Source organism: Sorex araneus, chromosome 3 (assembly GCF_027595985.1).
Source record: "Sorex araneus isolate mSorAra2 chromosome 3, mSorAra2.pri, whole genome shotgun sequence".
Lineage (NCBI taxonomy): Eukaryota > Metazoa > Chordata > Mammalia > Eulipotyphla > Soricidae > Sorex > Sorex araneus.
Window position 1 is genome coordinate 98,558,099 of NC_073304.1, and position 26,141 is coordinate 98,584,239.

The 26,141-nt window shown below is 63.1% G+C and overlaps 1 protein-coding gene across 2 annotated transcripts; it reads right to left on the reverse strand.

Moving 5' to 3' along the window:
- Window positions 1-16,974: 16,974 nt before the first annotated feature.
- On the reverse strand, window positions 16,975-25,825 carry C3H15orf39 (chromosome 3 C15orf39 homolog). 2 transcript variants are annotated; one of them, XM_055131538.1, is made up of 3 exons: window positions 25,675-25,825; window positions 18,830-21,567; window positions 16,975-18,009 (listed from the first exon to the last, which is right to left on the reverse strand). In XM_055131538.1, the coding sequence occupies exons 2-3, from the start codon at window positions 21,516-21,518 to the stop codon at window positions 17,666-17,668; spliced, it is 3,033 nt and encodes a 1,010-aa protein (XP_054987513.1). In that variant the 5' UTR covers window positions 21,519-21,567; window positions 25,675-25,825; the 3' UTR covers window positions 16,975-17,665. The 2 variants fall into 2 exon arrangements, with proteins under 2 accessions (XP_054987513.1, XP_054987514.1); XM_055131539.1 differs by having other exon boundaries at window positions 17,871-18,009; window positions 18,778-21,567.
- Between the last annotated feature and the right edge of the window lie 316 nt (window positions 25,826-26,141).

The window sequence follows — 26,141 nt, forward strand, 5'->3', positions numbered from 1 at the left end:
ATCATCTCTCTGGCCCCAGTACTTGTTTATTATTTTCCATCCGGAACATCTGAGCGGCGTGTGTGAATGCAGGGGCTGTGGAGCACCGGGTGGACAGCAGACCCACTGGGCGCATGGCTCAAAGACCCACAGGTGAGCACCCACTTCTCCTGGTCCTGCTCATCTCACAAGAGGTGGGCACAGGTGGGGCTGCCCAGGCCTGATTGGCCAACCTTGCCAACGTGAGAGCAGCCCCAAGGAGGCTGATAGAGCCTGGTAGGCAGTTTACTAGCAAGGAGAGAGATTCAAAGAGCATGAGCTGGAGCTGGAGAGATGGCACAGTGGGCAGGACTCTTACCTCCAATGTGGCCAACCTGGGTTTGATTCCTGGTATTGCATTTGGTCCCCTGAGCACTGTCAGAAGTAACTCTTGAGCATCAGCAGTTGTGGCCCAAGACAAAAACAAAACAAAACAAAAACAGAGCATGTGCATGCAGCCAGCTACAGAGAAAGGATCCCTGAACTCAATGCTAGTGTAACCACCCAAGCGTGATCCCTGAGCACAGAGCCAGGAGTAAGACCCCTGCACAGCTGACTTTGGACTAGGGGAAAGAATTTTTTTTTCTTTTTGGGTCACACCCGGCGATGCACAGGGGTTACTCCTGGTTCTACACTCAGGAATTACTCCTAGCGGTGCTCAGGGGACCATATGGGATGCTGGGATTCGAACCCGGGTCGGCCGCGTGCAAGGCAAACGCCCTACCTACTGTGCTATCGCTCAGCCCCGGAAAGAATTTTTTTTAACAATTAAATGCGGCCAGAGATACAGTACAGCAGAAAGAGCTCTTGCCTTGCTGACCTGGGTTCAATTCCTGCCATGTAATATGGTCCCCTGAGCCCTGCCAGGAGCGATCTCTGAGCACAGAGCCAGGAGTAAGCCCTGAATATCTCTGAATGGGCCCCCCAAAAAACAATAACAATTTAAAATTATGAAATATATTTTGAGGGGCTGGGGAAATAGCTCCAGGGGCTGAACACATGCTTTGCATGCAGGAGGCCCGGGTTCCATCTGTGTCACCACACTGGTCCCCGGAGCATTACGGGCTGGAATACCTCAAGCATGAAGCTCGGTGTAAACCTCACCCCCAGCACTACTGGGTGTGTCCCCCAAAGAAAATAGCCCCTCAAAAAGGTATACGGGGTGCATAATCCTCTGTATCTCGTAGTCTCTCCTCTGTATGTTTTATTTATTTGTTTGTTTATTTTTAAATGTTGGTTTTGGGATCACGCCTGCTGGGGCCTCAGATTGTGGACAGCTCAGAGCCTGGGAACCAGGCATGGGATGAACCTCACGGGCAAAGCAGGCAGCACTCCAGCCCTGGAGCCCTCTCTTTGGTGCCATTTTATTATTTTGTCTTTTATTATGTCTAATTTTGAGTATTTTCTTCTGGCCTGTCTTCCAGTTCACCAATTCTCTCTTCATTGGCTATGAACAATATCTAATGGTGCTATGAATTACTGTACTTTTCTATTTAGGATTTTTTTTCAAATATGTTGGGATTATTTTCCTTTCCAGTTGTGCTGTTTTAAAATCTCTTCTGGGCCAGAGTGATAGTATAGCAGGTAGGGCGTTTGCCTTACACATGGTTGACCCAGGATTGATCTCCCAGCATCTACTATGGTCCCCCAAGCACAGCCAGGAGCAATTCCTGCGTGTGGAACCAGGAGTAACCCCTGAGCATCACCGGGTGTTGCTCAAAAAGAAAATTTTTTTAAAAACTGTTCAATTTTGGGCAGGTTCCTGTCGAGTGTTCTGAGTCCTCCCCCTGCTCCTCTCAGGGAGCACAAGGCGAGGTCGGGCCTGAGGTCAGGAGGAGGGACCCGGGTACCTTCCTCCAGCATCAGGGCAGAGTCTGAGGGGCAGGCCCTGGAGAGGCCTGTCCTGGGATGAGGCAAAAGAGCATCCCAAAAAAGCACAGTAGAAATGATATCTGTACCTATATGTTCATTGCATCACTGTTCACAATAGCCAAAATCTGGAAACAAGCCAAGTGCCCTAGAACAGATGACTGGTTAAAGAAACTTTGGTACATCTACACAATGGAATACTATGCAGCTGTTAGGAGAGATGAAGTCATGAAATTTGCTTATAAATGGATAGACATGGAGAGTATCATGCTAAGTGAAATGAGTCAGAAAGAGAGGGACACATGGGGCTGGAGAGATAGCACAGTGGGTAGGGCGTTTGCTTTGCATGCGGCCGACCCGGGTTCAAATCCCAGCATCCCATATGGTCCCCTGAGCACGGCCAGGGGTAATTTCTGAGTGCAGAGCCAGGAGTAACCCCTGTGCATCGCCGGGTGTGACCCAAAAAGCAAAAAAAAAAAAAAAAAGAGAGAGAGAGAGGGACATAGAAGGACTGCACTCATTTGTGGAGTATAGAATAACATCACATGAGGTTGACACCCAAGGGCAGTACATACAAGGGCCAGGAGGATTGCCCCATAGCTGGAAGACTGCTTCATGAGCGGAGGGGAGAAGGCAGATGGAATAGAGAAGGGATCACTAAAAAAATGATGGCTGAAGTCGAGATGGGAGATGCATGCCGAAAGTAGATAATGAACCAAACATGATGACCTCTCAGTGTTTGTGTTGCAAGCCATGATGCCCAAAAGTAGAGAGAGTATGGGGAATATTGTCTGCCATGGAGGCAAGGGGAGGGTGGGAAAGGGGGGCTATACCTGGGATATTGGTGGCAGGGAATGTGCACTGGTGGAGGGATGGGTGTTTGATCATTGTGTGATTGTAACTCAAACATGAAAGCTGTAACTATCTCATGGTGATTCAATAAAATTTTTTTTAAAAAAAGGAAGAGCCCCTTCAAAAAAAAAAAAAAAAAGGAGCATCCTCTGGCCCGGCCCGTGTGTCTAGGCAAATGTCTGTGGATTACCGGCTACCGGACATGACATCTGTCTCCTGTCTCTGTCCCCCAGGATGCACAGGGCCCCCACACTGTCTCCTCCAGTTCATCCAGGAGTCCAAAGTGAAGCCAGGACAGCACCCCCTTCTGCCCCTTCCCTGGGGAGCCAGGCGGAAGGAGGCCTGGACGGCCCAGGGGTCCTGGCACAGGGCCTTCAGCCGCATCACTGAAGGTGCCAGCCCTCCTTTGCTGAAACCTTCACGCTCAGCACCACAGCTCCTGCGGAGGCGGCTTCTCCCCCAGGTCAGACGCCAGCCCCGCTCAAAGCCCCTGGGCCCTCCAGTTCCCCAGGGAAACTGCTCTGCTCAATGTTCTTCCTGTTCGTTGATTTGGGGGGTCACACCTGGTGGTGCCAGGGCTTCCTCTTGGCTCTGTGCTCAGGGATTACTCTTAGTGGGGCTCTGGGGACCCGAGGGGGTGGCAGGGGTCAAATGCAGGCCAGCTGCATGCAGGGCCAGCACCTGGAGGGCTCTGCTTGCTCTCGGGCCGCCCTGGGCAGTGTTCTTCCCTGGAGAGTGGGAGAGGGGCCAGAGCCGGAACCTGCAGCTGTGGGAGCCCTGCTTTGGCCACTGTGCCGGGGGCCGGGGGCGAGGGCCCAGCCTCCAGCAGGGGAGCAGGAGCTGATCCTGAGGGCACCAGGGAGGGAGTGTCCTGCTGGCGGGTCAGGGGCTGACAAGACTCATCCCTCCTCTGTGAGACACCAGCCTGCCCGGCCCCTCCAGGTGAGCCAGGTGGGTGCTGGGCACCCTGGGGCCTAGCAAGGGGGCTGGCAGTGGGGAGCCGGGGAGAGCAGGGCCTGCATGGGGGCTGGGGAGCTGGGGGAGGCCGAGAACAGTGAACTCTGACTGTACAAGAAGGAGCCGAGGCTGCGCCCCACTCGACACGGCTGCCCAGGCGGCAGGACGCTGAGCCCAGCACCCAGGAGGGGCAACTGAGGCAGAGGGCAGCCTGGGTGTGTCGGGGGCATCTCGGGGCACTTCTTCCCACAGAAAGGGGAGGGGGTGCAGATAGCAGATAGGGGTACAAGGGGTGAGGGTTCGGCAGCTGCTCTGGTTTTTTTTTTTTGGGGGGGAGAGTGGTTCATCCAGTAGTGCTCAGGGTTTACTCCTGGATCTGTGCTCAGGAATCATTCCTGGTGATGCTCGGGGGACCGTATTGGGTGCAGGGGATCGAACCCGGGTCGGCCATGTGCAAGGCGAATGCCCTCCCCGCTGTACTTCATCAGTTTGCTTCTCCACCCCCTCCCCCGCCCAACCCCACAGCAGCTGCTCTTTGGGGTTCAGTGTCTGGGTCTCTGCAGCCTGCCCTGCCCTGGGGCGGGTACCTGCAGTCGGAGCTGGGGGAGAGCCTGGGAGCCCGGCCGAGCCTCCTGCCCCAGAGGGAGCTCGGAGCCGGAGAGTCCAGGAGGCACCCGGCGCCCTGGCCTGCCTTCTGCATCTGGAAGCTTCCATTCTGACAGGGCAGAGGCAGTACTCAGGGCACAACAGGGGGTGTGGGGGCACCTCAGGGCCTGGCCCGTAGCCTGTGCTTTACCCCTGGGGTGCTGGGAGCTTCTTAATGCTGACTCAGCCCATCTGGGCCTGGGGGCTGGGCGGGGGGGGTACAAAGCTGGAGTGGGTGGGACAGGGGAGGCCTGAGTGAACCCCACCATCCAGCTTTGCTCCCCTCCCGGCGGGGCGGGAATTCCGGGGCCAACAGCTCCACATGCAGCATCCTGAGTCTGGGCTTCCGGGCAGGTGGGCAGGGTGGGCAGGGAGCAGACCCCAGGCCCAGCCTTAGAGGCAAGGGAGCAGGACCCCAAACCTCTGAACTCAGGCAGGGACGGGGCCGACTGATGCTGTCACGGCCCCCAGTCCCATCCCACCGCCCACCCGGACACAGACATTCCCCAGGATTTGCTTGTGGGGCCACACGCAGCAGTGCTCGGGGCTGACTCCTGGCTCTGTGCTCAGGGATTACTCTAGGCAGGACTCGGGACCATGTGGGGTGCTGGGGATCAACCCCGGGCTTGCTGCTGTGTGCGAGGCAATGCCCTGCCCACTGTGCTCTCCCCAGCCCCAGATCCCCCGTGTTAGCCCTCGGCCAGCATTGCAGCTCTGCTGACCCCCACCCAGCACCAGTACCCAAGCCAGGGGAGCAGGGCGTTGCGGGGCCCCGGGGTTCTGGTGGAGACGACAGGGGAAGGGGAGCAGCTGAGGCGGGCACTGACCACGGCTCCCCTGCAGCAGGGCCTGGAGCCCCAGCATGGCGAGGCGGCGGCTGTCTATGGCTCAGACCCTCCTGGCAGGTAAGGGCAGGGCGGGGTGGCGGGGGGAGGACACCTGGCACCACTCGCCTGCATGCTGGGGGCCCTCTTCCACACTGAACCCGTTTTCCTGGTCCCACTCATCTTTCATAGTTTCAGCCCCCTGGAGTGGGGGCTTCCTGAGACAGATCCCAGAGCCCTTCCTCGGCCCCCAGCCTGGGCTCTCGGACGTACCCAGGGGACCCACCTGTAGAAAGCCACGGAGCAGGATCTGGGGGGGGCTCTGCCCACACCAGCAGGCCGTTTGGCACCCCCCCCCCCCCGGTGTCAGAGGTGCCCCTCAGCTCAACCCCACGCGGCAGCTCTTGGCTCGCCCTGTGCAGGCAGGGGCTGTCCTGGGGCTGCGTGGTGCCTTCCTGCTCCCCCGCCTCGGGGACCCTGGTTTGGGGCCAGCCCGTCCTCAGGCCCCTCAAGGAGGGAGGGGGAGGGAGGGGCAAGGGCTGTGGTGGGGAGGTGGTGCCCCCAGGCCTGGCCAGACGAGCCCTTCCTGTCTGCAGCCAGCCTGCTGCTCTGTGCTCCGGCCTGGTGTCTCCCGCCCGCTCTCGGAGATGTAGCCGTGCTGGGCCAGAAGCTGCCCGTGAGCGCCCTCCTGGACGAGCTCCTCCCAGGCCAGCAGGGTGGCCCGAGGGCTCCTGGGGAGCAGAAGGCCCCTCTCACCTCACCTGTGCACAGGGATTCGCACCCAACCCAGCCTGCTCCCTGGGGAATCTCTGGGGCCACTGTGAGGCCCATCCTGGTACCCGCCCCACCAGTGGCCCCGGGAGTCCAGCCCTGGCCCCCGGGAGCAGGCGGGCCCTGGGTCCCCACACCCACGGGGGGCGTGCACACAGCGCTGGGGCCAGCTCCTTACAGGGTGGGGCCCAACTCGAGTGCAGTTCCTGGCTGGCCCGTGACAGTCCTCACCCCTGTGTCGGCGGTCCTGAGGGCCTGGGTCACCTCGGGGTCAGCCTGGCAGCCAGCTGCGGCATCCCTGGGCTCCGGGACTCCTGCACCACCCCCAGCTGCAGCCCCACAGTCACTTCCGGGAAGGCACACGGACCTCCTGGGCGGCTGGTCAGCCTCAGGGACTGGCAATTGGGGGCTGAGGACCTCCCAGCCTCTTCCCGGGGCTCCATGGCCTCCAGAGAGGACTGAGTCCACAGCACCCCAGGGCCCAGCGGGGGTCCCCCCCATGGCAAGCACAGCAGCCAGCAGGGGGTCTCCTCTGCCTGCCTCCTCCACGAGGTCAGGGCTGGACGTGGTCTCCCCTGTCCTCCCAGTGCCGCCCCGTGGTGCTGAGGGTTCCAGCCTGGGCCCAGCACGCAGTGATGTTTCTATGTGGACGGGGCCCTCAGCAGCAGCCCCTTCCCGGCCACGGTCACCGGACTCCCCACGCCCCTCCCCGGAGCCCACGCCTCTGTCCTCAGCACCTTCCTCCCCAGCACCCTCACCTGGCCCAGCCCCCCTCACCCCTGCAACCACATCCCCTGCTGTGTCCGATGCCCCGCTGGCAACCGCAGCCCAGCTCAGCCACGCATCCAGCCCGCACCCTGTAGCGGTGGTCACAGCCTCGACCCGCCCAGGGGTGCCCGAGGGCCTGGCCTCATCCTCCACTGCCTCCCTCGGGCACACCCCCCGTCTTCCCTCTGGCCCCCCGAGTGTGTCCGAGGGTGCCGCCCCGGCCCCGGCTTCCCGGCCTCCTCCCAGCCAGGCAGTGTCCTGGCCTGACTGGGGCTCTGGACACACCGTCCGCTCCGTGACCTTCACCGCCACCACTGACACCTTCTCCGCGGCTTCCTTGGGGCAGCAGCTGCTGAGCGACAATGTCCATTGGCAGGTGTGGTGTGCACCCCTCCAGCTGCCCGCCCCAGCCCCAGGCACCCACACCCACCCGCTCCAAGCCCAGCGTGTGCAGCTCCTTCTGCTCCCTCGAGGGGCCGCGCTGAGGACGCATTCCTGCATTCCTGTCCCGGCCCAGCCCACACACCAACCAGGGGCACAGGCCCGGCTCGCAGGGACACGCGGAGCCTGAAATGAATGAGTGTGTGAGTGAAGGGGTGGGTGAGAGAAAGAATGAACAGGCGGGTGGGTGAATGAATGAATGAGTAAAGCACCGCGCGAATGAATGAATGAGCGGGTGAAGGACTGAGTGCACGAATCGGTCAGTGAGTGAGTGAGCGCGTGTGTGAATGAGCCCACCCCGCGTCTCTCCTTGGGTGTGGGGACTAGGAAGCGGGAAGCAGAGGCTGTCCCCTGGGTCACTGCGGCAGGAAGGAAGCCCGCCAGGGACACTTCCCGGAGTGGGTGCCGGAAAGGCCTTGTCCCTGTCCAGGCCTGTCCCGGGCATCTCACCCCAGGGAGCAGGATGAGCACTGAGTGTGTCCCTGCAAAGCCGCCTGCCCCGCGGGGAACAGCCTGAGGGCCCCAGTTGGTGCCTGAGTCACTCCCATCCCTTCAGACACTTCCTTACTCCCAGCGGCTGGTGGAGTCCCGCTGGGCAGGGCTGTCCTATGAGAGGCTGCGGATGGCCAAGACCGCCCCGCCCCCAGGGCCTGTCCAGGGTCAGGGATTCTCAGGAGAAGGGGGCCTGGAGGAGGAGAGACAGGCACTGCCCAGCGCTGTGCTCCCAACACTGGGCTGTGACCGGAGGGAGGGGCAGGAGGGGGGAGGAGAGGAAGGAGGCCCTGGGGTTGGGGGGCGGGGGCAGCAGGGACCCTTGGGTGACAGTGGTGTCAGTGAGGATGACTGGGTGGGGTGGGGGGGGCCAGGGTGGGAGGAGGAGGGGGGCAGGTCAAAGGTCAACATCAGGGAGTAGGGGTCAGGGGGAGGATGCAGGAACTGGGGCGCCACCACGGCCCTCAGTGCTCCTCTGTCCTCAGCTCCGGAGCACCTTCCGAGAGGCCTTCTCCAGCTTCCGGGGAGTCAGCGTCCGGTTTTCCAGGTGCGTGAGCGCAGCCCTGGGGGCCTCTGCCCGCTTGTCAGTCACGGGTGTGTCTCCCCAGGCTACACATGCCCCCCCTACAGGAGTAGGTGAGGGAGGAGGACAGAAGGGGCCTCTGATTCTGCTACAGGCTGTGCTGTGTGGCTTTAGGTGACCTCCTGCTGTCCCTGAGCCCAATTCAAACTGCAGGAGGTGGCCTGGAAGGCAGGGGCATGAGGAAGGTAGAGAAGGTCTGTATCACCAGAACCCCACCTGGGTCCTGTAAGTAAGTTTCTCCCAGTGCAGGAATTTAGCGACTTGATTACTCCCAGCCACGGGGAGCTCACTCTCATCCTCTCTCTAGGTCCCACTCCCCACTGGTTAGAAAGTCTCCCCTTTGGACCTCTATGACTTCCCCGCCCTGGACCTGAAGAGAAGTTTTGTCTCTAACACAGGGATGGCAGAGCACCAGCCAGGTACTCGGGCACAGGACGCGAAGTGTGATTCCAGATCCAGATCCAGATGCTGCCAGTCTCCGGGTCTCTTCCCAGAAACCCCTTCAGGCCGTCCGCCCTCGCCCCCGCCCCCGCCCCCGGGTGTGACCGACGGGTTCATCTCCCCAGGCTGGCAGAGATACCACAGCCCTGTCACCTCTTCTGTCTCCAGCTCTTTGGGACACAGTCAGGGATGTTTCCTGCCTGCTCCCAGGCCCCCGGGCTCCCCGGAGAGCCAGCTTCCTCCCCTCCGGGGGTTGCACTATTAGTTCCCACACAGCTCACCCCCATTTTATGTCATTTTTTATTTTTGGTTTTGGGCCACATCCTGCAGTGCTCAGGGCTGACTCAGGGCTCTGCACTCAGGAATCACTCCTGGCAGTGCTCAGGGGACCATATGGGATACCGGGGATTGAACCCAGGTCAGCCGCGTGCCAGGCAAATGCCCTCCCCACTGCACTCTCTCCAGCACCTCACCCCATTTTGTGAAGAGTCGCAGAGGGGTCACCAGCCCTTACTCACCCAGGGATGGGGGGCTCGGGGTGGCCTCCCCAGTGCCTGCCCTCGCTCAGGCCACCCTAGGCCCAGCCAGCCCCCTGCCCAACAGCCCGGCCTCTGCCCACAGGCCGGCTGCCATCACTGTTTCTGCATCCCTGATGTTTGGGGGTCCCGGCCCAGGCCCCTCTGCCCGGGAAGTCCTCTGGGCCCTGTACCGGAAGGTGAAGGCCGCGGGCCGCAGGTGGGGGCTCCTGTGCGTGGACCAGAGCAGCCTGGCCTCCGACGGTGAGGACCCGGCCTGCCGTGGGGAGAGCGGGGGATCCCCAGAGGCTGCGGCCCGGGTGAGGGGCCTCCCGATGTCTGACCCGCCTCCCGCAGGGTCCAGCCTGGCCGACCTGGCCCTGGGGACCATCCACATCCACTTCACAGTCATGCGGCCCTTCCTGCCCCAGCTGGGCGTGCCCGGCTCGGGCCCCTTCATGCTGCTGGGAGGGCAGGTGCTCCGGCAGGTGAGCGGCGCCTGTCCGGTGGAGCCTGTGGACAGACAGGCACTGTAGCTCCTCTCCGCTGAGGGGCCACACTGCCTGAGTGGGGGTGTCTGAGGGAGGGTGGTGTCTAGGGGGGGCTGTCTGAGGGAGGGGTTTCTGACGGAGGGGGTTGTCTGAGGGGGTGGTTTGACAGAGGGGCTGTCTGAGGGGACTGTCTGAGGGAGGGGGATGTCTGAGGCGGTTGTCTGACAGAGGGGCTGTCTGAGGGGGCTATCTGAGGAGGTTGTCTGAGGGAGGGGGTTGTCTGAGGGGGGTTGTCTGAGAGAGAAGCTGTCTGAGGGGGCTGTCTAAGGGAGGGGGACGTCTCAGGTGATTGTCTGACAGAGGGGCTGTCTGAGGGGGCTGTCTGAGGAGGTTGTCTGAGGGAGGGGTTTGTCTTGAGGGTGTTGTCTGACAGAGGGGCTGTCTAAGGAAGGGGCTGGCTGAGGGGGTTGTCTGAAGGGTTGTCTAAAGGAGGGGGTTGTCTGTGGGGGGTGTCTGACAGAGGAGCTGTCTGAGGCGGTTGTCTGAGAGATGGGGCTATCTGAGGAAGCTGTCTGAGGGAGGGACTGCTGAGGGGGTTGTCTGAGCTTTATCTGAGGGGTACATGGCCAGGCTCCAGACCAGACACCCTACCCAGGTCAGTCCCTGTGAGGACACTCTTGTCCTCAGCTGTGCCCATTCTCACGCCCGCCTGCCACTCTCGCCCACGCAGGTCACGCCCCTGGTGTCCGCCTTCTACCAGCTGCAGCCCCAGGGGGAACCACTGCTGCTCTTCAGGTGGGTCAGGGTTCCCTCCCGAGCCAGAGTGAGGACACGCAGGGGAGGACTTGAGTGGGGCGGCCCTTTCCTAGGGGAGCCCTCGCTGGACCGTGTGCCAGGGGCTGGGTACCTGCTTCTAGAAACACGCCCCGCTCCCGTGCACTTGTTCTAGCGATGCAGACCGGTGGGTGGGCGTCCACCTCGAGTACAGCTTCCACACGGCCTGGCTCCCCCGCCTCCCCGGCCTGGCCGACCACCTGGCCTGGAATCTAACGGACCCCGCGCTGCAGAGATCCAGCATCGTGGCAAACGGTGAGTCAGGGGCTGTGTGCCGTGGCCGACGGCGGTGGCCCTGCTGCCCCATGGACGGGCTTCAATGACACTCCAGGGCACCCACCCCCATGCTGATCGCACTGGACGCCCCGAATGTAGACTCGTCCCGTGTATCTGCAGGCCTTCGTTTCAGGGCCTCTGCAGACCCCCAAATTTACAGATGCTCCAGGCCCCACGTATCACCTTCTAAGCTGGTTGAGTTGGCAAATGGGAAAACTATGGATTCTTTTTGAAGAATCTGGGAACCAGAGAGATAGCACAGCAGGTAGGGCACTTGCCCTGCGTGTCGCTGACTTAGGTTCAGTTCCTGGCACCTCTGGTCTTCCGAGCCCCACCAGGAGTGATCCCCTGAGTGCAGAGCCAGGACGAAGGCCTGAGCAACGCTGGGTGTGGCTCCAGAAGAAAAGTTTAACAAAAAATGTCTATGGGCTGGCCAGAAAGCTCAATGGGCTGAGCTGGGTCTGTACCTGGCACTGCTTGCTCCCCTGGTGGTGCCAGGAATGACCCCCAAGCACAGAGAGTGGGGAGAAAGAAAATAAAAAGAAAAAGCGGCACCCAGGATCTAAGCTCTTTCCCTTCAGAGCTCTTTAGAGGGCAGGAGAGATAGAACAGTGGGTAGGATGCCTGCCTTGCACCGGGCCAACCCGGATTCAGTCCTCAGCATCCCACCTGGTCCCTGGAGCACCGCTGAGAGTAATTGCTGAGTGCAGAGCCACGAGAGTAACCCCTGAGCATGACTGGGTGTGGCCACAAAACAAACAAAAACAAAATAAAAATACCCCTAGAGCTCTTTAATAAAACATCCCTTCATCTGGGTCCAGGAAGATAGTACAGTGGGTAAGGCACTCGCCTTGCATGTGCCCCATCCTAGTTTAGTCCCTGGCACTGCATAGGGTCCCCTGAGCCCCTTTGGGAGTGATCCCTGAGCACCAAGCCAGCAGTAGCTCCTGAGAGCCACCACATGTGGCCCAGCCCCTCTCCAAGGAAAAGGAAGGGGGGAAATCTGCATCATTCGTGGGCAGCCAATCAGTTCAGACAGGTGCCCCTCCCCACACGCTGGCCCCCAGGAAGCAGAAGCAAAGCCTCGGATGGGCAGTGGGGCAGAGAAGCTGGAGGCAGGGGGCAGTGCCAAGACCTGTCTCAGTGAGTCGGGAAGGGTCCCCCTGCACCCGATCCACAGGAAGCTCAGGGTCTCCCCTTGGGGGCCCCGATGCCACCCCAAAAGGGGCAAAAGTTCAGCACCCAGTCAAGAGTGTTCTGCTGGGAGCCAGATTATAGCACAGCACGGAGGGCACTTGCCTTGTACTCAGCCAACCTGGTTTGATCCCCGGCATCCCATAGGGGCCCCCGAGCACCGCCAGGAGTGATTCCTGAGTGCAGAGCCAGGAGTAACTCTTGAGCATCACTGGGTGTGGTCCCCTAATAAACAAAGAAAGAGTGTTTTGCTCCAGTCAGCAGGCATGCCCTTGAGGCTGCTGGCTCCCAACCCCCAGGCTACAGCCCTGGAGGGGCTCAGCCCCTGCCCCACCAGAGCCTGGCACCCACTTCCTGCAGACACCAGAGCTTCCCACCTGCTGTCTTCTTTTCTCTGATGCTGTGATGGGGCCCTGCCCCAGCACTTGTGAGGTGGGTCAGTGTCCACTCTGGGCCCCAGCCCACACCCCAGCCCTATTCTCTTAAGGCGGGATGCAGTTCTCATTCACAAGCTCCGGCCACGCCCCACCACACAGCTCCCAGCTCGGCAGCACAAAGGAAAACTGGAACCCCAAAAGCACACATGGCAGACAGTGTCGCTTCCCCACTGGAGAGGTTAGGACAGGGAACATGGTTTTTTTTCTTTTTGGGTCACACCCGGCGATGCACAGGGGTTCTTCCTGGCTCTGCACTCAGGAATTACTTCTGGCGGTGCTCAGGGGACCATATGGGATGCTGGGATTTGAACCCGGGTTGGCCGCGTGCAAGGCAAACGCCCTACCTGCTGTGCTATCGCTCCAGCTCCCTAGAGAGGTTTGCACAGGGGGTCACACGCTAATTTTGGATGGGGGGATATGAGGCAGCTTCCGGCTTGGAGGTCATACTTAGGGCTCTGGGACAAGGTGGCGCTGGGCACGGAACCCTCAGCAGCCTGTTAGCCATCTCCCCGCCGGGTCACAGACTGCAGAGAGGTCACCTGGGACTACTCGGGGCTCCCCAGGCCCGCTAAGCCTCTGTCACAACCCCTGGCTGGCTCCAGCACACTGGGACAGAAAATCACATCTCCATGACCTTCATATGCCCTTCATAATGACGCCAGTTTTTTTTTTCTTTTTGGGTCACACCTGACAATGCACAGGGGTTACTCCTGGCTCATGCACTCAGGAATTACCCCTGGCGGTGCTCAGGGGACCATATGGGAGGCTGGGAATCAGTATCGAACCCGGATTGGCCACATGCAAGGCAAACGCCCTACCTGCTGTACTATCGCTCCAGCCCCTGACTCCAACGTTTGGGGCCGCTCCCAGCGGTGATGGAGAGGGAGCGGGAGGAGGGGTGCAGGGTGGACACGTGCTCTGCCCCCTGATGTTTGGTATGCGAACGTTTGCCATGCTCAGTCCCCCAGTCTCAGCTCTGGCCCCACCTGGCAGGCAGGCAGGCAGCGGGCTCCCTGGGGGCGGTGGACGGCCAGGAGGGGCCGGGCTGACCGTGCACACGGCTCTAGGGGAGAAGGCCGCGCTGGTGCCCTGCGAGCTGTGGCTGCGGGTCCAGGACCAGCCCTTCCGCGGTGCCCTGAAGGACAAGGCCAGCCCTGAGGCCCAGGAGCTTCAGGGGACGCTGAGCAGAGCGGTGAAGTAGTGGGGTGCCGGGGAGGGAGGGGCCCAGTGGGCGGGGGAGCAGCCGTGGTGACCCCTTGGCACCCTCCCGGCCCCCAGCTGACCGCCACCCTCAGACGTCTGCAGCGCTTCGTCCAGGTGGTGGTGGAGGAGTTCCGGTAAGTGAGGAGGGTCGGGCGCGGGGGTCCCCAGCTCTGGCTGAACTCTGGGGGTGCCGGGAGACAGGGAGAGACGACCCCCCGGACCCCTGATATCTGCGTTGTTCCTCCTGCCAGGCCAGACCCCCTGACCGTGCGGGTGACAGTCACCTTCTTCAGGGTCGCCCCGGCCCCCACGCTTGTGCGACAAGGCGTGCTCCAGGCACTGTGCTCCCTGCAGGAGGCCCAGGGCCTGGCGGTGGAGATGGCAGCTCTGGACCCTGGTCAGTGCCCGCCTGCTCCCCCTGTCCACCTGTTGCCTCCTCTGAGGAGCAGCCTCGGACCCCTGCAACCCTCCCTCCTCTGGGATCCAGGCTGCCTCCTCCTGGGGGCCCTCCGGGGGCCCTGCCCCTTCCCTGTGGAGCCTCCTGGGCAGCTCTCTGCAGGCCTGGCATAGTGTCCTAGTGGTCTGTGACTGTGACCTGCCCCCCAGGCCCAGGCGCCCGCCCCTCCAAGGCCTTGTCCCAGCCCCACCCGGTCTTCCCTGGCTACGCCGTGGCTCTGCTCGTCCTGGGACTCCTGCTCTGTGTCATCACCCTCGTCCTCGTGAGTGTCCTGCCCCTGTCCTCCTTGGGCCCAGCTGGCAGGGGCTGGGCCTGACCCCCCACTTTTGTGCCCAGGTCCTGCAGGGGAGGGGCTGCCTCCCAGCCTGCCACTGCCTGGGGGGCCCGAAGCCACCCCCCAGAGTGGCCTCAGACAGCGAGGGGGCACTCACAGGTATACAGCATCCTGCTTGCCGCCCCATGCTCCCCCCACCCCCCAGGGGACATCTGTCCCCCTGAGCTCAGAGTAGATCATTCCCAGTGTGTGCAGCCCCTAGCAGGGGGCCCACTGGCCCCGCCCACTCCCAGAAGGGCTGTGGGGGCCTGAGATCGAAGCCCGCCTCCCCCATCTCCCCCTCCCCGAGGGTCAGCACCACCACCACACCTGGCAGGGGGCTCCCCTGTGAACCCCGCTGTTTCCAGGACTAGGAAACAGGAGCCCAGGGCTAGGGTTTGCGGGGGACAGGCAGCAACGTGCTCCCGGCCCGGCGTGGCGGGGAGTCATCCCCTTAAGAGGAAAGCTGGCACTGGGGGGTGCGGGGGGCTGCAGAAGCCAAGGGAGGGAGCAACAGGAAGCCGAGTGACAAGCTGCAGTCAGCCACAAGTTGCTGAGGGCGCCCAGGATGTGGCTCAGAGCACAGCCTTGCACCACAGGAAGAGAAATGACTATTTTCACACATTGCCCTTCCCCCCCAGGCAGTACAACAGTGCCCCCACTATCCTCCTAAAGGGATCCTCCTTCTAAGAGCCCCGAGCGTGCCTGAGGTGGACAGAGCCAGTCCTGACCCGGGACCAAGTCTCCCCTCCTTCAGCCACAGGAGGAACCCACCCTTCGCTGAGGGAACAAGGCCAGCAGCGGCCGGAATAAAGGCCTGTGGCGTGGCCTTGGTCTGTGTGTTCTAAGTTCTTTATTCAGACCCCAGTGGGCCACAGGTGACCAACCGTGAAGGGCTGACCTGCACAGAGCAGGCTGTGTGGCAACTCCACTGTCACCAAAGTGAGGGGTCCGAACAGGCTCTGATGGGGCTCGGGATGAACAGGTGGAAACAGAAGGCAGAGGTCAAGGGTGCACGGGGGTCCTTGGGGTGAGCCAGGTCCTGGCCCAGCCTCTGACCAGAGGGCTGAACCAGGCAAACCCTGGACCCCAGGCACCCGGGCTCTGCCAAGGTGTGGGACCCCTGAGATCAGCGAGGACTGGGACTGGCTTGAGGCTGAGGCGGCCTGGGAGCCAGACAGACCCCAACAGACCCTCACCAGCTGTGCTGGTCTCCTGCAGAGAGCCTGAAACTCTTAACAGCTTCTGGACCCACTGAGATGCAAGAGCCAGAGGCTTGGGCCCTCGAGGTGGCACCTTCCCAAAAAAAAGGTCCCTGGCACCTTCCAAAAAAAAAAAATCTTTGGCAGTACATGATCTTTGATCTTTGTTTTGTGGGTTTTGTTTGTTTTGGGGTCATACCAGACAGTGTTCAGGTCTTACTTTGGCTCCATGTTTGGGCTTACTCTTGGCAGTGCTCAGAGAATCCTATGGGATGCCAAGGATTGAACTGGGCTAGACCATGTGCAAGGCAAGCAAGTGCCCTACCCACTGTGCTCCCTCTCTGGCCCCTCAGGGAGTGATCTCTGGACCCGGACAGGAAGGCAGGGGGACTCACTGCGTGCAGTCTTGCCTTCAAGGTTCCCCAAACTGTGGGAGAACCAGCAGGACCAGATCTGGGCTTCCGGGTCAAAGGTGGCTTAGACCCATGCTCCCCACGGCCTCCTGGGCTGGGGTGGGGGGCTGCTGGCGGCAGTTCTGGCAGGGCCTGACAGCTTTTCCCTTGAGAGAAAAGCCAGCGTGGAAGCACCGGGCGTCTCGGGTGCTGCAGCGTGGAAAGCTGGCAGGGAGGAAGCCTGGGATTGAAACAGACACGCCGTGTCAGGGAAAACACAGAAAACCTGGCTCAGAGGGCCGGGAGACAGGACTTGGCAGAGGTGGAAACCTGACCGGGGAGAATCCCAGGCGCACTGGCTGGACCCCGAGGGAGGAGGGGGCAGGCTGAGGCTGTGCTAACGACAGGACAAAGGACCAACAGAAGTTAGAGCTTTCCCCATGAAAGGCCCAGTCAACTCCTATCTGCAGGAGGCCAAGGCCAAGGCAACCCGGGCAGCTCTCCACACAGCCTGTCCCACAGCTTCTGGACGCGCCCCAGGAAGCTTCCTCCCCTCGGCTTCCCTAATCAACGTCTTTCCTCTGCGCTCACCTCCCGAGGCTGACAGGTCAAAGGCTAGGGCTGATTTTCCTTTTTCTGAGAAGAGTAATTCCTCCCTTTGGGCTGGAGAGACGGCATAGCGGGTAGGGTGCTTGCCTTGCACGTGGCTGACCCGGGTTCGATCCCCAGTATCCCATATACTCCCCCGAACCCAGACACAAGTGATCCCGGGAGTGCAGTCAGAAATAACCCCGAGCACTGCCAGGTGTAATTCAAACAAAAGTAATTCTGCAATCCAGCCGGGCGGGCCTGCAGACTGGGGGTCAGAGAGCACAGTACAGATGAGGGCCTACACAACCCTCTTGTTTGGGTGTTTTGGGAGCAGCCTGTGGGCCCAGGTCCCTGACACCCACAAATACACACCAAAGACCCAGATGCAAAATCATCTACAAGCTTTAATGCTAAAGGCCTCCAACCGGCTGGGCAGCCTCTAGCTCAGTCCCGGGCTCTGCAGATCCAAGAGTCTCCCAAGACAGGGCTGTGGCCCCGCCCTGTCGTCCCTGCTGGCCTCTGGCACGCGCAGCTCTCTTGGTTGACTGCAGCGGGGAAAGGAAGCTGAGGGACACGACGGAGTCCTTCTGGGCCGTACAGGGGCGTCCCGACTCGACAGGCTTCCCCGGGGAGCTCCAGGTTGGGTGTAGCCCCAAGTGCCAGGAATGTGAAGCGCAGACCCTGACCGGGGCCAGTCACGCTCTGCACCCCAAACCCCATGAAACCAACCAGTACTAGCACACACTTTCTAGCTACAGGCAAACCGTAGCGGGGTGTCGGGTGTCACCCCCACCCTTGAGGTAGGCTGTGTTGTCCGTATCTTACAAAAGGGCCTGAGCTGGGGGATGGGACACTGGCCCAGCCACGCCGCAGGACCAGCGCCAGCATCCACGTCCACGACGCTCTTGGGCCCGCGTGTTCTGCTTCGAGACGAGGACGGAGCCCCAGCCACCTAGGACCGCAGGCCCCGAGCTCTGGGACTTTCAGCTCTGCTGTGGACACAGGCAAGCTGGAGATTCACCTCCGGTCCTGGAAGAGCTGGGCAGGCCGGGCACAGGGACCCCGACAGTCAGCTGTGGAACAGCACCGGCGTCCCGGGCTACAGGGGATGACCCTGGCTGCCCAGCAGGGGAGCACGGGGAGCAGTCCGATCCGGCCCATGGGTCTTGTGGCCCCACGTGGGCAGCGCCAGGCCATTGAGCCAGGCGGTTTCCAGCAGGCTTCGGAAGCGGGCCTTCAGCGTAGGGGCGGGTGGGCTGCTGGCAGGGGGCGGGGAGGTGCCTCGGGCACCCCCCGCGGCTTTCTTGGGGACTGGGGTTGGTAGTTTCCTCCCGGGTTTCTTGGCCTTGGGGACCGGTGACTTCCGAGCCAGGCTCTCCGGCTCCTCTCTGGCCACTTTGGGCTCTGACAGGGTCCCGGACCCCGTCTCAGGCTCCATGTCACCTAAAGAAAGAGCATACAGTCAGATGGCAGAGCCTGACTCACGGGCCTTCCCGCACACGCCCACAGACAAAAGGGGGCGCTACTCCCCGGCTGAAGCCACGTAATGCCAGCACCCCCGAAGGCTGTGGGCCCACAGAGAGCAACCATGTCCTGGGTTCCAGCCCCATACAGTAGGAGCCCCACAATGAACAGCAAAGAGCAGCAGCATGGGCATGAGGGGGAGCGCACCCCACATTCCCCGTGAGAACCACCACCGGCCGGCTCAAAAGCCCACTCTCGGCCAGTGGAATGCAGCCAGCAGGGTGTCTGCTCTGCAAGCGGCCAACCTGGGTTCTACCCCTGGCACCACATATGGTCCCCCTGAGCCCTGCCAGGTGTGAGCCCTGAGCACCGAGCCAGGAGGAAGCCCTGAGCATTGCCAAAACAATAGCAAAATGAGGCCAGTTTATCCATGGGCCCAGTCCAGGCAGGGCCCCAAGGAGGGAGGAGGCTGTAGGGAGCAGCGTGGACGGATGCCCAGAGGGGTGATCCCCAAGGGTGGCAGAAGCAACCACAACTCCAGGGCTGGGAGAGTGGGAGAGAAGAGCTGCATCCACCCCCCGCACCCTACGCTCCCCCCCAGCACCCACACACCATCCATAGTGGCCCCAGAAGGCAGGCGTGAAATGCAGAGGGCGGAAGGCAGAGAGTCCAGGCGACAGGCTCCAGCCCAGGTCTGACCCGTCCACGCCCGCCCGCCCCCGGGGAGACCGCTCACACATCACACACCTGTCCCTCGCTCTCACAGCGGCGGTGGCTACAGGCGCTGCCCCATGCTCACCCAGCTGGCGGCGCACACAGTCCCGCCACTGCAGGCCCAGCAGGTCGGGGTAGATGTCGGGCAGCTGGCGCAGCGCCAGCAGCTTCAGCATGCGCGAGGTGCAGCCATGCAGGGCACGCTCCCGCAGCGCGCGCTCCTCCGACAGCGTGGTGGGCCGCAGCTCCACGCGGTGCTCCTGCAGCACGTGGTCCACGGAGGCAGGCGCCAGGCGCGGGAACAGGCGCTCCTTCACCAGGTGGATGGGCACGAAGATGGCCCCGGCGCGCACCACGTGCGGGAAGGGGCACCACTGGGTGCACAGGAAGCTCTGTAGCTGTGACAGCAGCTTGCCCAGCAGCCCCTGCACGCCCTGGCCGTCCTGCCACGCCGCCCGGCCCCAGGGCCCCGCCGTGTCCAGCCACTCGCGCAGCTTCTCGGGCGGGGAGTGGGCCACGGAGCCCGAGATGGCATCGCACAAGGAGGCGTGCAGCCCGGTGAAGCACTGCTCCGGGGAGATGCTGGAGGGGGGCGTGGAGGGGCGCGGAGCAGGGGCAGGAGCAGGGGCGGGGGCGGGTGAGGGGGTCGGAGCTGCGGCTGCCGCCGGGGCCGGGACCACTGCCGGAGCAGCCACTGCCAGGGCAGGAGGGCTGGGCACGGCCAGATTGAAGCAGGTCATGGGCAAGGGCTGGGTGAGCACCGGCAGCCCAAGGGGCGCTGCCGTGATGGGTGGGGCAGGCTGCGGGGGCGCAGGGGTCTGGGTGGACCCGGAGGGGGCCGGGGTCGGGGCTCCCGCTATGGGCGCTGGCCGGAGGATCTTGAATTTTCGGAACATGAAGGCCACCGAGCTGTGAAAGTTGGTCCTGGGGGTGGCCTCGGCGGACTCTGGCACCTGAGAGGCCTCCGGGCTTATCTTTTTCAGGTCGGGCAGCTCTGGCGCCACCAGGCTGTCCATGCTGGGCCCATCCACGACTTCTGGGGGCTTGACGTGCACCTGGGGGCTCGGCGCCTTGAGGACAGGCGCCTCCGCGGGGGGCTTCTTCACGCTCAGATCCAGGGCCCCCTCCTCCTTGAGAGCGCAGGCCGGCCGCGAGGGGGTCTCGTCTCCGGTCAGGCTGTCCCCACAGTCCCCAGGCAGGCCCTGCCGGGGCCCTGGGCTGGGCTCGGAGGCGCCCTCCGGGGCCTGCACGTCCAGGTAGTCCCGGTAGGGAGCCAGGCTGAAGACGTTGTCGATGATGGGCATGGGCGGCGAGCTGGGGGGCGGCGGAGGGGCGGGGCGCCCCTGGGCCTGCGCGCAGGGCGGAAGGGCTGGTGGGGTGCGTGGGAGGGGGCTGTCGCGGATGACGATGGGCGCCCCCGGGTGTTCATCAGCGGGGGCCGGGCGCGGCTCTCTCCCGCAGCTGGGCAGCCAGGGCGCCTCTCGCTCCGGGGCCACAGGACGCCGCTTCTCGGCTGGCCTCGCGGGCTCCGGGCACGCCCGCTGGAAGGCGCTGGATTGAGGTGCTGCTGGTACACTGTTCTGGGGCGGGGAGGTCCCCGCCAGCCCCGGGGACGCGCCGTAGAGAGAGAGGTCATCGCGGGCGTAGGGAAAGCCCAGCGTCGGGGGGGCAAAGTCCAGGGAGCACCGCGGAGCAAGAGGCGGCTCCAGCTTGAGTCCCGGGGATGGGGAGGGGAGGGGGACAGAGGGGTACGAGTAGGAGTCCAGTCCCAGGGGGGGCAGATAGGGGGTCTGAGATGCCTGTGGCCTCAGGTAGGGGCCGCCCAGCCCCGAGGCCTGGTACCCTGGCCCTTTGTGGGCCCCGAGGGGCTGCAGAGGGAGAGCAGGGCTGTATCCGCCCGGCCGATCTGGGTGGCGGCAGGCTGGGGGGTATGGGAGGGCCTGGGCAGGGTGGGGCAGGGGGTAGTGGGCAGGCACGACATCCTGGCAGGCTGGCCCCAGGGGAGGGGCCAGCTGGGTCCACGGGCTGGGGGGCCCCTCAGAAAGTGGCTGCTTGGGGTCCACAGGGTACGGCGCCGCACACTTGGAGGCGAGAAGGCTGGTACTGCTCTGCAGGCCGTGATACTTCTCCAGGAAGGCCTGGCACGAGGAGAAGCCCACCGAGGAGGGGTCTTTGCCAGGTGCGCCGGAGGGCAGCCCCCGCAGGAAGCTGCCATCCAGGGACTGGCCCTTGCCAGGAGCTGGGGTCAGAGAGCAAGCGGGGTCGGTGGGGGGCAACAGGGGCCCCGTCACCAGCGTCCAGTCAACATCCAATGGCCTCTTCGCTGCCCCATCGCCCAAACAAGTCGAGAGCCCATAGCAGAGGGGGCTGCGGTAAACAGGCTTGGGGGCTGCCAGCGGCGGTCCCGGGTAGGACGAAGGCTGCGGGCCGAAGGGGAGGAGCTCCATGGGGCCGGGATCCTGGCCCTTGTCGGAGGCATCGGGGGTCGAGCGGTACAGCAGGCAGCCGGTCAGCAGATTGTCCGTCCGCAGAGGGGGTCCGGCCACACCGTTAGGGTACAAAGGTGGATACGGGGTCCAGGAAGTTAAGCGCTCCGAGCCAGCCTTGGGAGGCGCCCCCATGGGGCAGGAGAAGTAGGCACCCTTGTAGCCGCAGGGCTCCTGGCTCCCAACAGAGGGGGGCAGGCTGTGGCCAGGCCCCGAGCTGGCCTCCAGGCGGGGCAGCTTGCCGTACATCATGGGCCCCAAGGCGCCCAGCGGCCGCTTCTCGGCCATCACGGTCAAGGCTTCAAGCCCTCTGGGCTCCCGCTACTCCACGGCTGACCTAGCGGGGAGGGAGAGGTGGGAGTCAGAACATGGGCTAAGTCAGCAGTCACGCCACCCAGCTCTCGGATTCACACCATGGTGACCACCACAGCCTGGCACTTAGCAGATGCGTAATAAAGGCCACACAGTAATGAAGGAACCGGCACAAGCCATTCACTCTGCAGAGTCCTGACTTGAAGTCCATTTCGTTCCTGTCTTGTTTGGATCTGGGGCCATATCCGTCTCTGCTCAGGGGTTACTCCTGGCTCTGTGCTCGGAGATCACTGCTCACAGGGCTCGAGGGACCACATGTGGCACCCAGGAACTAGAATCTGGGGTGGCTGCTTGCAAGCCAAATGCCTGACCCACTGTACTAGCTCTCCAGCCCAGTTTATTTTTATTTATTTATTTTGCTTTTTCAGTCACACCCGGCAATGCACAGGGGTTACTCTTGGTTCATGCACTCAGGAATTACCCCTGGTGGTGCTCAGGGGACCATATGGGATGCTGGGAATAGAACCTGGGTCAGCCGTGTGCAAGGCAAACGCCCTACCCGCTGTGCTACCACTCCAGCCCCCCAGTTCATTTTAGTGTCTTTCTTGTTTGGGTTCTGGGGCCACACCAGCGTGCTCAGGGCTTACTCTTAGCAGGGCCTGCTGGACATGCAGTACCAGGGACTGAACCCGTCGGCTGCATGCCCCATCACCTCTCCCGCCTTATTTTAATTTAACAGGGACGATCCCAGCCATGCTGGGGAGCCCAGGGCCAGCCCTAAACACAAACCTCACCTCACCCTTCTAGGCATGTCTGTGCTCTGCCACTTCAACTATCTCCCTACCCCCCACCCTGACCCCTGACTTTACTTCCTAAGCTGCAGGAGCCTTTGTTTATTTAATTTTTTTTTCTTTTTGGGTCATACCCAGCGATGCACAGGGGTCACTCCTGGCTCTGCACTCAGGAATTACCCCTGGTGGTGCTCAGGGGACCATATGGGGAGCTGGGAATCCAACCCGGGTCGGCTGTGTGCAAAGCAAATGCCCTCCCCACTGTGCTATTGCTCCAGCCCTGTTTACTGAATTCTTGCAGAATACCTCACCCCCACTTCAGGAGCCCCCTCTGGTGTCTGACTTTGCAGGGTGCAGGGAGGCCACTTGCCTTGGTCAGCACCCACCCCCACTGCACCCCCAGTAGAGGACCTATTCAGGGTCACAGACACTGATGAAAGAGGGCCACGGGCCAGACAGTGCAGGGGTTAAGGTGATCCCAGAGAAATCTGCACCTTACACGATCCTCTGAGCCTGTCAGAGGTCAGTCTTGCTTTTGGGGCACACCTAGCTGTGCTCAGGGCTTACTCCTGGTTCTACGCTCAGAAATTACTCCTGGGGGGCCCTGAGATCGAATCCGGGTTGACAGAGTGCAAGACAAATGTCCTAACCCCCTTACCCACTGTGCTATCACTCTGGTGCAGCGGTCAATCTTGAGCACAAAGTCAGAAACAGGCCCCAGAGCACCACAGAGTGTGGTCCCAAAGAGAGAGAGGAAGGAGGAAAGGGAGAAAGAAAGAAAAAAAGAAAAGAAAAACAGAAAAAAGGGGTAGGAGCAATAGCACAGCGGGTAGGGCGTTTTGCCTTGCACATGGCTGACCTAGGTTCGTTCGATCCCCAGCATCCCATATGGTCCCCTGAGCAAGGCCGGGGTAGTAATTCCTGAGTGCAGAGCCAGGAGTAACCCCTGTGCATCGCCAGGTGTGACCCAAATAGAAAAACAGAAAAAGGAAGGAAGAGAGGGAGGGAGGGAGGGAAGGAGGGAGGGAGGGAGGGAGGGAGGGAGGGAGGAAGGAAGGAAGGAAGGAAGGAAGGAAGGAAGGAAGGAGGGAAGGAAGGAAGGAAGGAAGGAAGGAAGGAAGGAAGGAAGGAAGGAAGGAAGGAAGACAGCGGGCTAGCTCCTATTCCAAACACCAGAGATTTCCAACGCCCCAAATGGACTCAGTCCCTGCAGTCCTCTCTAATCTTTCCCACTAAGCTGACGTCTCCTAAAGGCCCCCAGCAGAGGGGGCTACGTCCTGGGCACTGCACAAACCTCGCCCCCAGCAGCAGAGCCGCGGGTGTCCAGCAGATGGTGCTGTGGCGCCACCAGGAAGGAACCGGCTGGGCTGTGCAGGGGAGGAGAGCCGCGTCCACCCCCTATCCCCGAGCGAGCGACAAGATCTCTGTTCTGGGCGCGCGGGGGCAGCACAGCACCACCATAGGATACTGGGGAGCCAGGAGGGGCCGAAGGTCTGTTCCCAGGGGCTCCAGCGCTAGCTGTACTGATGAAACAGCTGAGAAAGTCCCTGAGCGAGGCCCACAGGGCACAGGGACCCCAGCCCAGAGAGGCCTTCCCTCCAGGCACCCACTGACCTACCTCCCTCCCCCGGCACCCTGCGCCCCCCCTTCCTGAAACCCTCAGGTGGCTGAGGAGGATGAATCAGTTCCATCTTGCTATGACTAGGCCCCCAGCCAGGTGTCGCAAACAAGCTAAGACCAGCACACCCCTCCAGCCCTCCCCTCCCCCTGGCTGGTGGCCAGTGACAGACATGAGGGGCTCAGAGTTAGACGGGGATGGGAACCACGAAGGGTAGCCGTGGGAACCACTACCACGCCACCCCAGCCTCTCTGCACCAAGGCCGGCCGCCTGCTGGACTGGAGAAGTCAGGCACTCATCTCCTGGCCAGAGACTGCCGCTCAGGCCAGTCTGGGGCAGGGAAGCTCCCGCCCCCCCCCAGGCCAGAGGGAGCATGGGGCAACAGTCGCTGGGCACTGGCCAACCACAGGGCCCTGCACGCCAGCCAGAAGGCCCCAGCAACTCTGCGAGGGGTTATAGGACTTGGGTGGGGGGGGGTGCAAGCCCCCTGCCCTCCCTGGTGAGTTCTGGATTAATTAAGTACAAGCTCAGTGTCACCTCCCTTTCCCCAGTCCTCAGGGCCTGCTGCAGCCCCACCCTGGTCCCGAGAGCCCTACTCTCCCGGGCTCTGCCCATTGCGTGCCCTTTGCCCTGGAGACTTTCTGAGGCACCCCCTTCCCCCAGGAGCCCAGCCAACAGAGGCGAGGCCACCTGGGAGCCTCAGGAGTCTGGGAGGGGGGTGCTGAGGTGCTCCGGGGAGCCCGCAGAGGGCTATGAAGGGGATGGGGTGACCTGACTCCCTGCCAATAGGTGATGGAGAGCTGGACTCTCACGCCAGGCCCCTCCGCTTGGCAAGGCAGTGGCCCAAGTGGGGGGTGCATCCTGGGGGGGAGGGGGCAGGCACGTGCTTGGAGAAGAGTAGGACCCCGAGATGCTGCAGGACTCAAGCCCCAGGAGAGCTCAGGAGGGGGTGAAGAGGCCAGGCCGGGTGTGGGCAGGGTGTGGGTCCTGGGACCACCTCCGGGAAGGGCACCGGACGCAGCCCGGGCTAGACCAGGAAGAGAGCGACCTGTGCCCGGGGGTGCCCGGCGTGTGCGCCGATCCTGGGGCGCCAGTCCCAGTTCTCACCCCGCCCCCCCACGGAGGCAGCACCCGACTGGACCGTGTCCCTGGCGGGCAGGGTCGGCCCCCGCCCGCCCCGTCACTCGGCTCACCTGGCTCTGGGCCCCGGCCCCGGGCGCGGGCTTCCGGGCGTGCACAAGCCCTGCCCCGCGGCGCGGCAACGCACGTGCACCCGGGCAGGCCCCCGGCGGGGCGGCGGCCACGCACGCACTCCCGCGTCTGCACACGCGGCCCCCTGCCCGCCCCCGCCGCGGGCCCCCGCACACGTGTGCACGCGGGCGGGCGCGCAGGGGGGCGGCCGGGCCTCCGAGTGCCCGCGGCCAGCGCCCGCGGCGATCCCGCCAGCCTGGGCTGCGGCCAGCGGGTGAGTCAAGCCGCGGCGGGGACACCGCAGGGCGCGCCCAGCCCCCCGCCCCGCCGGCCCCTCACCCCCGCCCGGGCCGTCCGCGTGAGCGCTGGGCCCCCGAAGGAGGCGGGCGGACGCGCGCGGGCCCCTCGGCCCCCGCGGCTCGGCCCGGGCCCGGCGGCCAGCAGGGGCGCCCAGGGGCAGCCCGCCCGCCGCTGCCCCACGCGCCCGCCGTCCGCCAACTCGGCCCAAGTTTCCGCGCCCGCCAGCGCCTACCTGCAGGGCGCCCGATCCCCGAGAGCTGCGTCCGGCCGCGGCCGCATGGTCCGGCGCCCCCGACCCGCGGGTCCTGGCCCGCCGGGCCCCGGCGGGGAAGCGGGCTGAGCACCAAGGCCGGAGCCGCCCTCCTCGCAGCCGTTCGCGCCGCCGCCGGGCGCCGTCTGCGGCCCGGGCGGGGCGGGCCGGGGGCGGGCCGGGGGCGGGGCGGCCGCGCGTCTGGAGCCGGCGCTCCCGGGGGGCCCGGGGTGGCCAGGCCCGGCCCGCCGCGCCGCCCGCCGCTGCCCCGCGTCGCCGAGACCTCCCGTTCATTGCCGCTGTCTAGCCCGCGGCCGGGCACTTGACCGCCCTGAACTTCAGTGGGCTGCTTTTTGCTTTTTTCTGCTTAAACTTGGCCTGAAATCTCCCTCCTAGCGGGTGCCTGGAGAGGCTGAGAGGAGGTGGCATGAACATTGGGAGGGCTGGAT

Bases quoted from the DNA above. Each gene is read 5' to 3' on its own strand.
- C3H15orf39 (XM_055131538.1), bottom strand. From the start codon at position 21,518: ATGGCCGAGAAGCGGCCGCTGGGCGCCTTGGGGCCCATGATGTACGGC. The intron at 18,010-18,829 runs GTGAGCATGGGG...CTCTTTCTTTAG, and splicing joins CTGTGTGCGCCGCCAGCTGG to GTGACATGGAGCCTGAGACG.